This window comes from Trichechus manatus, unplaced genomic scaffold (assembly GCF_000243295.1).
Source record: "Trichechus manatus latirostris isolate Lorelei unplaced genomic scaffold, TriManLat1.0 scaffold00144, whole genome shotgun sequence".
In the NCBI taxonomy this organism is placed as follows: Eukaryota; Metazoa; Chordata; class Mammalia; order Sirenia; family Trichechidae; genus Trichechus; species Trichechus manatus.
The window spans coordinates 1006436-1019826 of record NW_004444080.1 but is presented as its reverse complement, the minus strand read 5'-3'; the positions used below and the strand labels follow the sequence as shown (position 1 = coordinate 1019826).

The following is a 13391-nucleotide window of genomic DNA, read 5'->3' as shown; positions in this document are numbered from 1 at the left end:
CAGTTCCATCAGAATTTTAATGATGGCTTAAGAAGTTTTCCATTATAAAAATGTTTAAATGCGTAGATAGGAACATGGTCTGGCACACAGAAAAAGGAGAAAAAATGTCATGTGTCAAGGTAGTAGAATTATCGTGAATTACTTTAGTTCATTTTCTAATAAGAGTTTTAATAAATAGTATGAAAATTATACTAGCTATAAGTGTTTATAAGTCAAATTACTCTTTATTTAATAGGATAAGTATTTAACGTACTCATGTGGGATGAAAGTTGCTAGTGCAATGTTCATATCTACTGTACAGCCAAGCCGTCGGTATTCAGGATCTTGAATAATCTTAAGATGTTGCATTGGATCAGACTTCGTTATTTCCCTATGTTCTGAAAGAAAAGACAATATCTTTAATGTAAATATCTACAAGAGACTGTACCTGTTACTGGTTTCAAATTTTCTAGTCTTTATTTTTCCACAGAAAAATAAAACATGTTTATTTTACAAGCATCATTTCTATCTTCCCCTCCTCATCTTCCTGCAATACCATCTAACACACATATACACAGAAAATAACATTATAGAAGAAAAACACGGATTCCGATCAGTTCAACCCCAGGCCTCAGATAGCTTTCATTCTTTCTATTCATTTGTTTAGGGCCTTAAGGACTGTGGTGACATACATTCTTTTTCCCCAAGTACTACCAAATACCCTAACCTCAGGAGTTCTTTTTCTTCAAAGATTGCACAACAACACAGCTTATAAAAGTATCAGAGAGAAGACAGAGGCCCTTTCGTGAAATGAAACACGAAGGAAAGTTAGCATCAAAAATTCACGTACTAAGGTGTCACACAATTACAAAAGCTGATATATGAATGTGACCCTGAGTTCCTGGACCATACCGACTTTACTTTGCAGGTAGTATTTTTGGGTGCTACTCTAGTTCTGGTTTCTGGATGAAGAAGAGAATTCCTTATTTTAAGAGCCCCCAAAGATTCTCCCCACTAAGCTGTCCTGTACTAATCACAGATTGTTTTTTCCCCTAAACTATATTTATTTTGTTGCTACTGTTGGGAATATACACAGCAAAACATACAACAAAATACAAGTTTCTAGATGTACAATTTAGTGACATTGATTACATTCCTCAAGTTGTGCAACCATTCTCACCCTCCTTTTCTGAGTTGTTCTTCCCTCATTAACATCAACTCACTGCCCCCTAAGGTTCCTATCTAATCTTTCAAGTTGCTGTTGTCAGTTTGATCCCATACAGACAGTTCTTAACAGAGCATAATGCTCAAGGCAGGCCTTTTTAACTAGTTAAGCTAAACTATTGTTCAGTTTTAAGATCATATCAGGGGATATTTTTGGTTTAAGGTTTCAAGATTATCTAGGGGCACTAGTTTTAGGGGTTCATCCACCCTGCATGAGTCCAGAAAGTCTAGAGTCCATGAGAATTTGAAATTCTGCTCTGGATTTTCTCCCTTTTGATCAGGATTCTTCTATGGAATCTTTGATTAAAATGTTCACTAATGGTAGAAGGGCACCATCCAGTTCTGGTCTCATGGCAAAGGAGGCAGTTGTTCATGGAGGCAATCAGCCACACATTCCATATCCTCCTCCTATTCCTCACTCTCTTCTTCCTCTGTTGCTCCAGGTGAATAGAGACCAATTGTTATAGTCCTCTATAAATTGCCTTCTAAAAACCCTAATTTCTCTCCTAGCATGGTTCTTCCTATCCTATTTTTTTTTGTGACACATGGACTAACTTCTTTATTTATATATATATATTTTTTAAGTTGCGATTTAGGTGAAAGTTTACAGAGCAAATTAGTTTCTCATTAAACAATTAATACACATATTGTTTTGTGACATTTGTTGCCAACCCCCCCCCCTTTCTCCACCCCAGGTTCTCTGTTTCCATTTGTCCAGTTTTCCCGTCCCTTCCTGCCTTCTCATCTTTGTTTTGGGGCTGGTGTGCCCATTAGTTTCATATACATGATTGAACTATAAAGCATGTTCCTCATGTGTGTTATTGTTGGCCTCTAGACCTGTCTAATCTTCGGCTGAAGCGTGAACCTCAGGAGTGACTGCAGTACTAAGATAAAAAGGTGAAAGAAAGGTGTCTAGGGGCCATACTCTTGGGGTTTCTCCAGCCTCTGTCAGACCAGCAAGCCTGGTCTTTTGTGTATGGCTGTGTGAATTTGAATTTTGCTTTACATTTTTCTCCTGATATGTCTGGGATGGATTAACTTCTTAAGGTTAATTATACCCTTAACTTAAAGATTCATTTATTTATCTTTTGTTACTGGCTAATATCTGGGTTCAGTGTCACTAGTGTTAGATTGCCTTAATGGTGGGCACCGTCAGTCTGGAAGCCTGTCTACCTCAGTTAATATTCCTACCACAGTCAGCAGAAGACAATTATATCTCAGTTTCAAAGCCTATCTTGGGCCTTTCTTAGGTAAAGCAACTTGCTCTGCCTACCTCCCATTCATTCATTAAACAAATATATATACAAATACATGAGCCCTAGCGTATTCTGAGCATTGTGCTGGGGGACCAAAAGTAAGATACCGTTCCTAAGGCAAATAATTATGTCATGTACTATTACGACATGACTTTTGGATACCCCTAACTCTCCCACGCTTTCAGCAACACAGTTCTACACTATAAAAAATAACCCAAATATCATCTAATAGTAACAGATTTAATAATGCTATTAACCAAGAAGAAAGGAGAGTAATTCCTTTAATGATCACTTATTAAATTTCTTAACATTGCTAGGAACATTCTACTGTATACCCTTTACCTTGTGTAAGAAGTCTTCTAAATTGCTCAACTGTTTTGTAAACATCTACTTGGAAAAATTCCCAGAGATGAATCTTTGGAAAAACATCCTCCCAAACTATTTTTCGAAAGCACTGAAAAATTTCAATAGTTAAAAAATAAATATTTAAAATCTTTTTTACTGAATAGTATTTATCATATTTAAAATACAGATTCTAAATCATATTCAACCATACATTTAATGTGCTTCAGAAATTTTGTTATTCTGTTTTAGTGTGGTACTCCTCTATACATACTAACATTCAAATGATGATCATTTTCAATCAGAGGAGGTAATCCTTTTTCTTTGTATTTTCCTTCTGCAACATCACGGGATAAATGCCAAAGTGCTCTGTCTAAGAGCCAGGCAGGTTTCAAGTGTGGAGAATTCACGAGGTTATATGCACACTCTGGATGCTCATGGATCCATTTACTGTTAGCAGCTGAAAGAAAATGGAAACATAAAGGAAAATCTTGTAATTAAATCGACTGATAGTATTTATGCTAAGTTTAAAGGTTAAATAAAATGTCAACATCTACCACTCATTTCTTTACATATTAAACTTCAACATTTCATAATGATACTGTTATGTGAAAAAAAATTTCTTTGGTAATACTATCCTACCTTCCACTTCACCATATATTATTACTTAAAAAAATTCTGCTTAGATAATGCTGATTAAAGTAAAATCAGTTTTTTCATAGGTAACCTCTTTGTACATCTAATCATAAAAGGTTAATAAATAAAGATCTGTTGTTTTCACAAGATTGGCAAAGGCAATGCTGAGAAATTGCTCAAAGAAATATACTCAAAGAACAAGTGTACCTGTATCTGTCTATCCATTTATATATAAGTTCAGAATCAGAATCAGTCCTGCAAAATAAGTATTTACAACATCGAAGAGAATCTGTTTGAATGTCTTAAATTAACAAATAAAAGTTACACACATTTTGTTTGACGTTTAAAATGGACTGATGCCCTCTGACTTCATAATGATTAGCATGAGTGGTTAGTGTACATGAAATAAAAAGTACTAACAATTGCTGCATACCTACTACATGCCAAGAACTGTCTTAAGCACTTAAATGCAGGCATTTACCAATCCTCAAAGAAGTCCCTGGGTGGTACAAACAGTTAAGTGCTAGACTACTAGCCAAAAGGTTGGTGGTTTGAAACCACCCAGAAGCACCTTGGAAGACAGGCCTGGTGATCTGCTTCTGAAAGGTCACAGCCTTGAAAACTCTATGAAGCAGTTCTACTCTGCACACATGTGGTCATATGCAGTCGTCATGAGTGAGTGGGAATCCACTCGATGGTAACAGTAACATTAATCCCCAAGTCCTACCTGTATGATGTAGGGCATACTGTCGTGCCAATCCTTTAACAGATGGGAACTGAGGTCCAAAAAGGAAGTAACTCAGCCAAAGTCATTGAAAGCCAGGAATTAACTCAGGTAGGTCTCTTTGCAAACCTGCCATCTTACCCACTTAACTCTGCTGCTTAGATGAATGTGTTCATGCCTCATTCACTCAAGGTGAGCACCCTTATAAACCCTTTATAAAGTTTAAACCTTTAAACCCTTATAAAGTTTTAAAACCATTATTATTTTTTAGTTATTTATTTAGTAAGTCATTTATTTATTTAGTATTTACGTGCACAAAAACCAAACACTTGGATAAAGACACAATACACAGGAGCAAAAATGTAGTCAAAGTTAGACTGATAATTCTGCAAATTCACATCAATGTTGTTGGTGTTGTTAGGCGCCATCAAGTCAGTTCCGACTCAGAGACCTTATGTACAACGGAACTAAACACTGCCCAGTCCTGCGCCGTCTTCATGGTTGCTGTTATGCTTGAGCCCATTGTTGCAGCGCATCAAGACAGTTTTCACTAAATTGATCATCATTCATCAAAATTCAAGACGTTCATTTGTTAAAGAAAAAGTAACAATTATATCCAATTTGGTTTTTCATTTATTAAGACTAAATACTAATGCTACCCACATTTTTTAAATTGTAAAATATTTAAAAATAATATCCTGAAACCTTGTCTCTTATCCTAACATTTAGAAATAAAATCAAGTGTAAAATGAAAGAATTCTAAATATTAGGTAATGAAAGTAAATTTTTTCTAATTCTGCATAAAACAGGAGTCAAATTACAATCTATGTTTTAATATACATGGCCTTCTGCAGTGGCTAAGTAAGGAACTCAGCAGACACTCTCCCCAGCAAAACAACAACTGGTGAATATTATAAGAACAAATCATTTAAAGTCCCTGTAAATTGTCCAAAGGGCATACAGTAAATGGAGAAACACTCATTCAAAGTAATTACTAAATCTTGGTAAGAACAGCAAGAACCTGTGGCATTTGAGCCATGACCTGTTTCCTTACCCCACCCAACTAACTTGTTGTTACAGAAGCTCTATGCCAGGTGCTCTACTCTGGGTAGGTGTGGCCAAGAAGACAGGGGCTCCCTCCCCCATCAGCTCCTAGTCTGGGCCAGGCTTCCTGTGCTTCTCACTCCCCTTGTTGCAGAAGTTCTAGTCCAGGAAGGCAGACAGAGAAAACCGAGGCTCCCTTCCTCCACCCAGCTCCCACTCATAGGCTGGAAGTCCTACCCCAGATATGGCAGGTAAAGAATACCGGAATCCAACTGCCCTGTTCCAGCTTGCTCTCAGTGTGGGAGCTCCACACCAGGAGGGGCAAGCTGAGACCACCAGGGACTACCACCCCCTGCTCCCAGTGCCTCCATAGTGGGGCGGCACTCAGGGAGAAAAGTGAGTCCCCACTTCCAACTCAGGAGCCCTGGTGATGCAGTGGTTAAGTGCTCAGCTGCTAAACAGGGTCGGTGGTTTGAACCCACCAGCCATTCCGTGGGAGAAAGACGTGGTAGTCTGCTTCCATAAAGATTACAGCCTTAGAAACCCTATGGGGCAGTTCTACTCTGTCCTATAGGGTTGTTATGAGTCAGAATCGACTCAAGGCAATGGGTTTGGACCCCCAACTCTGAAGCAATGGCACAGGTGTCCTACTCATGGGGAAAGCATACCATAAGAATGAAGAGCTCTCTGGTTATGCCTGAAGGATCTGACTTTATTTGGAACAGAGTAGAGAACTCCATGCTTAAAGGCATAGGTAGGGAGTAATTAAGAAAAGGCTGGTAGCTCTTTGATACAAACACATTAGAGAAGCCAGAAGTTTAATAGAGAAAATCAGAGAAAGAGACAGCAAAGGAGACCCCTCCTGGGATCACAAGTAACTCTGGGGGTTGGGAAGGCTGGGTACATGTGCTAGGCTGCACCCACTTGAGTAAGACTTGAAAGCATTCCTTAAACCACATATAAACCTATCTACACAGGGCAGAAATCTAACTGGCACAATAGACTTAAACACAATCCCTAACCAAATACTGACTGAACAATGAACTATTCTGATCCAGGGCAACTCCTAGGAAGCCTAGTTAATAATAAAATTGCACGCATCCCTGGCAGTCTGAAATACCATGTGTTATGCCCAAGGCTGCATCTTCTCTGAGCAATCAGAGATCCTCCAAGCTACTAGTCCTTGATATATCTTTTTCCATCCTTTACTTTCAACCTATTTGTATCTTTAAATCTAAAGTGTGTCTCCTGTAGCATGTAGCTGGACCAGTTTTTTTTTTTTTTCTTAAATTGAGTCTGACAATCAGCCTTTCAAGATTTTCCTATGATACAATCATTTTGGAAAATGATATGGCGCTTCCTTAGAAAGCTAGGAATAGAAATACCATACGATCCAGCAATCCCACTCCTGGGAATATATCTAGAGAAATAAGAGCCGTCACACGAATAGGCATATGCATACTCATGTTCATGGCAGCACTGTTCACAACAGCAAAAAGATGGAAACAACCTAGATGCCCATCAATAGATGAATGGATAAACGAACTATGATACATACACACAATGGAGTATTATGCAACGATAAAGAACAATGATGAATCTGTGAAGCATCTCATAACATGGATGAAACTGGAGGACATTATGCTGAGTGAAATAAGTCAATCACAAAAGGACAAATATTGTATGAGACCTCTACTATAAAAACTCATGAAAAAGTTTACACACAAAAAGTAACAATCTTTGTTGGTTACAAGGGATGGGGGTGGGGTGGGGGAATACTAAATAGGCAATAGATAAGTGGTATCTTGGGTGAAGGGTAAGACAGTACACAATGCTGGGGAAGCCAGTACAACTTGTACAAGGAAAGGTCATGGAAGCTCCATAGACACATCCAAAGTCCCTGAGGGAGTGAATTGCTGGGTGGAGGGCTCTCGGGGAACATCTAGCTCAATGGGCATAACACAGTTTATAGACAGTGTTCTACCTTGCTGAGTAGTGGCTGGGGTCTTAAAAGCCTGTGAGCAGCCACCTAAGATAGTCCACTGGTCTCACCCCTTTGGGAGCAAGCTAGAACGAAAAGAACAGGATACAAGGAAAAGATTAGCCCAAAGGACTAATGGACTACAGCTACCAAGGCCTCCACCAGACTGAGTCCAGTGCAGCTAGATGGTGTCTGGCTACCACCGACTGCTCTGACCGGGATCACAACAGAGGGTCCTGGACAGAGCTGGAGAAGGATGTAGAACAAAATTCTAACTCAGAAAAAAAGACCAGATTTACTGGCCTGACAGAGACTGGAGAAACTCCAAGAGCATGGCCCCCGGCCACCCTTTTAGCTCAGTGGTGAAGTTGTTCCCGAGGTTCACCATTCAGCTGGGGATTGGACAGCCCCATACAACAAAACGGGACTAATGAGGCACAGCAGTCCAGGGACAAGGGCTAGAAGGCAGAAGGGGACAGGAAAGCTGGTAATACAGAACCCAAGGTTGAGAAGGGACAGTGTTGACATGTCGTGGGGTTGTTAAGTACTGTCATAGGGCAATACGTGTACTAACTGTTTAATGAGAAACTGTTCTGTAAACCTTCATCTAAAGTACAAAAAAAAAAAAAAAGAATTACCTATGTGAGATCAAACTGACAACAGCAACTCAAAAGGTTTGATGGGAAACCTAGGGGGCAGTGAGTTGAAGATAATGGTGATGAAATAATTTGGAAAAGGATAGTGAGAATAGCAGCACAACTTGAAGAATGTAATCAATGTCACTGAATTGCACAGGTAGAAATTTTTGAAATGGTGTATCTTTGGCTATGTATATTTTCACCAAAAAAGAAAAAAGGTCTTCCAAGGTCAAGAAGGGAGAGTGTTGACATGTAGTGGAGTTGTTAACCAATGTCATAAAACAATATGTATACTGACTGTGTAATGAGAAACTATTTGTTCTGTAAACCTTCAGCTAAAGTACAATAAAAAAAATTAAAAAAAAAGATTTTCTCCATGTCTTTGGCTTTTAACACTTTTACTATGATGCATCTGAGTTTAGATCTCTTTGTGTTTATGCTACTTGGAATTTGCTGAGCTTTAAGATGTATAATGTTTTTCATCCAATTTGGAAGTTCGGTAAGTTTTCAGACCTTATTTCTTATAATAATGTATTCTGTTCTTTTCTCTCCTCTCCTTCTGGTATTCTCATTATGCAGATGTTAGCATGCTTACTGATGTGCCATGTTTCTCTGGAGCTCCGTTCATTTTTCTTTGTTCTTTTTCTGTCTGTTCTTCAGACTGCATAATCTCTATTGCTCTATCTTCAAGTTTGCTAATTCTTTATACTGCCAGCTCAAATCTATTGTTGAGCCCCTCTAGCAAGTCTTTCACGTGGTTCTTTACTTTAAAAAAAAAATAGACTATTTTCTACAGCAGTTTTAGGTTTACAGATAAATTGAGCAGAAAGTACGGAAAGCTCCCATGTACTGAAGCTCACCCTTCAGTTTTCCCTATTATTAACATCTTGCATTAGTGGTACATTGTTTACAATTGATGAATGAATATTGATACAATTAACTAAAGTCCATAATTTACATTAGGGTTCACTCTTCCTGTTGTACAGTTCTATGGAGTTTGACAAATGTATAACGTGATATGTCCACCATTACAGTATCATATAGAATAGTTTCACTGCCTTAAAAATCCCGTGCTCCTATTTACCCCTCCCTCCTTCTTCCTGAGCTCCTGACCTTTTTACTGCCTCTAGTTTTGCCTTTTCCAGAATGTTATGTAGTTGGAATCATATAATATGTAGTCTTTTCAGACTGGCTCTGTCACTTATCAAAATGTGTGTAAGAGTCTTCCATGTCTTTTTGCGGCTTCTTAGCTCATTTCTTTTTATTGCTGAGTAATATTCCATAGTATGAAGGTACCACAGTTTGTTTATCCCACTGAAGGGCATCTTGGTTGCTTCTAAGTTTTGGCAATTATGAACAGAGCTTCTATAAACATCAGTGTAAAGGATTTTCGTGTGGGTATAAGTTTTCAACTCATTTGGGCAAAGAAGAAACTACCAAACTTTCTTCCCAAATGGCTGTACCAATTTACATCCCCACGAGCAATGAATGTGAGTTCATGTTGCTCCATATCCTTGCCAGCATTTAGTGTGGTCAGTGATTTGTATTTTAGCTATTCTAATAGGTGTTTAGTGGTATCTTACTGTTTTAATTTGTAATTCCCTAATGACGTATGGTATCGATCATCTTTTCATATGTTTACATGCCACTTGTATACTTCCTTTGGTGTGCTGTCTGTTCAGATCTTCCACCCATTTTTTGATTGGATTGTTTCCTTATTGTTAAGCTTTAAGAGTCCTTTGTATGTTTTGGATACAAGGCATATGTTTATCTGGCATGTGTTTTGCAAAGATTTTCTCCCAGTTTGTGGCTTGTTTTTTCATTGTCTTAAGTGTCTTTCACAGAGCAGTATTTTTTAATTTTAATGAAGTTCCACTTAGCAATTTTTTATTTCATGGATCATGCTTTTAGTGTTGTATTTAAAAACTCATTGCCAAATACAAGGTCACCTAGATTTTCTCCTATGTTATCTTCTACAAGTTTTATAGTTTTGTGTTTTACACTCATGTCTTTGAAAGGTGTAAGTTCTGTGTCTAGATTCACTTTTTTTTTTTTTTAACATGCGGATGTCCAGGGGTTATAGCATGATTTGTTGAAAAGACTATCCTTTCTTTATTGAATTGCCTTTGTTTCTTTGTCAAAGAACAGCTGAGTATACGTGTGGGGGGTCTAATTCTGGGCTCTCTATTCTGTTCCATTGATCAATTTGTCTATTCTTTGACCAGTACTACACTGTCTTGATTACTGTAGCTTTATAATAAGTCTTGAAGTTGGGTAGTGTCAGTCATCCGACTGTTGTTCTTCAATACCGTGTTGGCTATTCTGGGTCTTTTGCCTTTCTATATAAACCTTACAATCAGCTTGTCAATATCCACAAAATAACTTGCTGGTATTTTGATTGGGATTGCATTGAATCTACAGATCGAGTTAGGGAAAACTGACATCTTAACAATATGGAGTCTTCCTATCCCTGAACATGGAGTATCTCTCCATTTATTTAGATCTTCTTTGATTTCTTTTATCAGAGTTGTAGAGTTTTCCTCATATATATATATATATATCTTGTACATATTTGGTTAGATTTATACCTAAGTATTTCATTCTTTTTGGTGCTAATGTAAATGGTGTCGTGTTTTTAATATAAAATTCCAATTACTCATTGCTAATTTATAGGAAAGCAGTTGACTTTTATATATTTATCTTGTATCCTGCAGCCTTGCTATAATCGCTTAATAGTTCCAGGAGGTTTTTTTTTTTTTAATTGTTAATTCTTTGGAATTTTCTACATAGACAATCCTGTCATCTGTGAACAAAGACAATTTTATTCCTGCCTTCCTAATCTGAATACCTCTTATTTCCTTTTCTTGTTTAATTGCATTAGCTAGGTCTTCCAGTACAATGTTGAATAGGAGCGATAAGAAGGGACATTCTTGCCTTGTCCCTGATCTTAGGGGGGAAGCATCTAGCTTTTCATCATCCAGCATGATATCTGTGGTAGTTTTTTGTACATGTTCATCTATTGATATGATCTTATGATTTTTTCTTTAGCCTACTGATGTGATGGATTACATTAACTGATTTTCAAATGTTGAACCAGCCTTGCATACCTAGAATAAATCACCCTTGGTCATGGTGTATAATTCTTTTTATATAGTGCTGGATTCTATTTGCCAAAATTTTGTTAAGGATTTTTGCATCTTTATTCATGAGAGATATTGATCTGCAATTTTCCTTACTTGTCATGTCTCTGGTTTTGATATTAGGGTAATGCTGGCTTCACAGAATGAATTAGGAAGTATTCCCTCTGCTTCTATTTTCTGGAACAGATTTTAGAGAATTGGTATCATTTCTTCCTGAAATATTTGGCAGAATTCACCAACAAAACCATCTAGACCTGATGCTTTCTGCTTTGGAAGGTTATTAATTACTGATTAAATTACTCTAATAGATACAGGCCAATTTAGATTATCTATTTCTCCTTGTGTAAGTTTGTGTAGGTATGTCTCTTAAGAAATTGGTCCACTTCCAAATACTGTATAAGACCACTATTATAAGAACTCAAGAAAAGGTTTAAACACAGAAGAAAACATTCTTTGATAGTTACGAGGGTGGGGAGGGAGGGTGAAGGTTATTTGCTAACTAGATAGTAGATAAGAATTACCTCAGATGAAGGGAAAGACAGCACACACTACAGGGGAAGTCAGCACAACTGGACTAAACCAAAGCTAAGAAGTTTCCTGAGTACAAACAAACACTTTGAGGGACAGAGTAGCAGGGGTAGGGGTTTGGGGACCACGCTTTCAGAGGACATCTAGGTCAACTGGCATAACAAAGCTTATTAAGAAAATGTTCTGCATTCTACTTTGGTAAGTGGCATCTGGGGTCTTAAAAGCTTTCAAGCGGCCGTCTAAGATGCATAAATTGGTCCCAACCACCTGGAGTAAATGAGAATGAAGAACACCAAAGACACAAGAAATATACCAAGAGACAGAAAGGGCCACATAAACCAGAGACTTCATCAGCCTGAGACCAGAAGAACTAGATGGTGCCTGGCTACCACCAATGACTGCCCTGACAGGAAACACAACAGAGTCCCGGATGAAGCAGGAGAAAGGTGGGGTGCAGAACTCAAATTCTAGTAAGAAGTCCAGACTTAATGGTCTGACTGAGACTGGAGCAACCCCGGAAAGCATGGCCCCCAGATTCTCTATCAGCCCAGAACTAAAACAATTTCCAAGGCCAATTCTTCAGACAGGGATTGGACTGGTCTATGGGACATAAAGTGATAGTCGTGAGGAGTGTGCCTCTTCGCTAGATACAAGAGACTAAATGGGCAGCTTCTGTCTGGAGGTGAAATGGGAAGGTAGAGAGGGTTAGGAGCTGGTTGAATGGACATGGGGAATCGGGTGGAAAGGAGGAGTGTGCTGTCATAGTATGGGGAGAGCAATTAGGGTCACATAACAATGTATGTATTAACTTTTGAATGGGAGACTAACTTGAAATGTAAACTCTATTTAAACTACAACAATAAACAAAAACAAAAAAAGAAACTGGCCATTTCTTCTAGGTTATCAAATCTGTGGGCACAGAATTGTTCAGAGTACTCCTTTATTATCTTTTTAAAGTCCACATGATCAGTAGTGATGGTCCCTCTTTAATTTCTGATACCAGTAATTAGTGTCTCCTCTTTTTTTTCTGGTTTAACTTGGCTAAAGGATTATCAATTTTATTGATCTTTTCAAAGAATCAGCTTTTGGGGTTGCTGATACTCACTATTGTTTTCCTATTTCAAATTTCAATGATTTCGGCTCTAATTTTTCTTCTGCCTATTTTGGATTTAATTTTCTTTTTAAACTTTCCTAAGGTTGAAGGTTGCAATGAGCACTTAACTGTGCTCATGAGGAACCCGTGTATAGATCAAGAGGCAGTTGTTCAAACAGAACAAGGGGATACTACATGGTTTAAAGTCAGGTTGTATTCTTTCACCATACCTATTCAATCTGTATGCTGAGCAAATAATCCGAGAAGCTGGACTATATGAAAAAGAACAGGGTATCAGGATTGAAGGAAGACTTGTTAATAACCTGCATTATGCAGATGACACAACCTTGCTTGCTGAAAGTGAAGAGGACTTGAAATACTTACTGATGAAGGTGAAGACTACAGCTTTCAGTATGGATTATACCTCAACATAAAGGAAACAAAATTCTTCACAACTGGACCAACAAGCAACATCATGAACAATGGAGAAAAGACTGAAGTTGTCAAGGATTTCATTTTACTTGGATATACAATCAACGCCCATGGAAGCAGCAGTCAAGAAATCAAAAGACGTACTGCATTGGGCAAATCTGCTGCAAAAGACCTCTTTAAAGTGTTAAAAGCAAAGATATTACCTTAGGACTAAGGTGCGCCTGACCCAAGCCATGGTGTTTTCAATTGCCTCATATGCATGCAAAAGCTGGACAGCGAATAAGGAAGACTACAGAAGAACTGACACCTTTGAATCACGGTGTTGGCAAAGAATTTCTGAATATACCATGGACTGCTAGAAGAACAAAAAATCT

The 13391-nt window shown here is 38.0% G+C and overlaps 1 protein-coding gene across 5 annotated transcripts in view; it reads right to left on the bottom strand.

The window, feature by feature from the left end:
• AGL (amylo-alpha-1, 6-glucosidase, 4-alpha-glucanotransferase) overlaps nucleotides 1-13391 on the bottom strand; it is a 93187-nt gene that overhangs the window by 43322 nt on the left and 36474 nt on the right. For all 5 annotated transcript variants that reach the window (XM_023739982.1, XM_023739979.1, XM_004385714.3 and 2 more), the window contains 3 exons: nucleotides 3080-3261; nucleotides 2802-2913; nucleotides 254-377 (listed from right to left, as the gene is read on the bottom strand). In XM_023739982.1, coding sequence (XP_023595750.1) covers nucleotides 254-377; nucleotides 2802-2913; nucleotides 3080-3261 — 418 coding nt within the window. The remainder of the gene's footprint in view (nucleotides 1-253; nucleotides 378-2801; nucleotides 2914-3079; nucleotides 3262-13391) is intronic.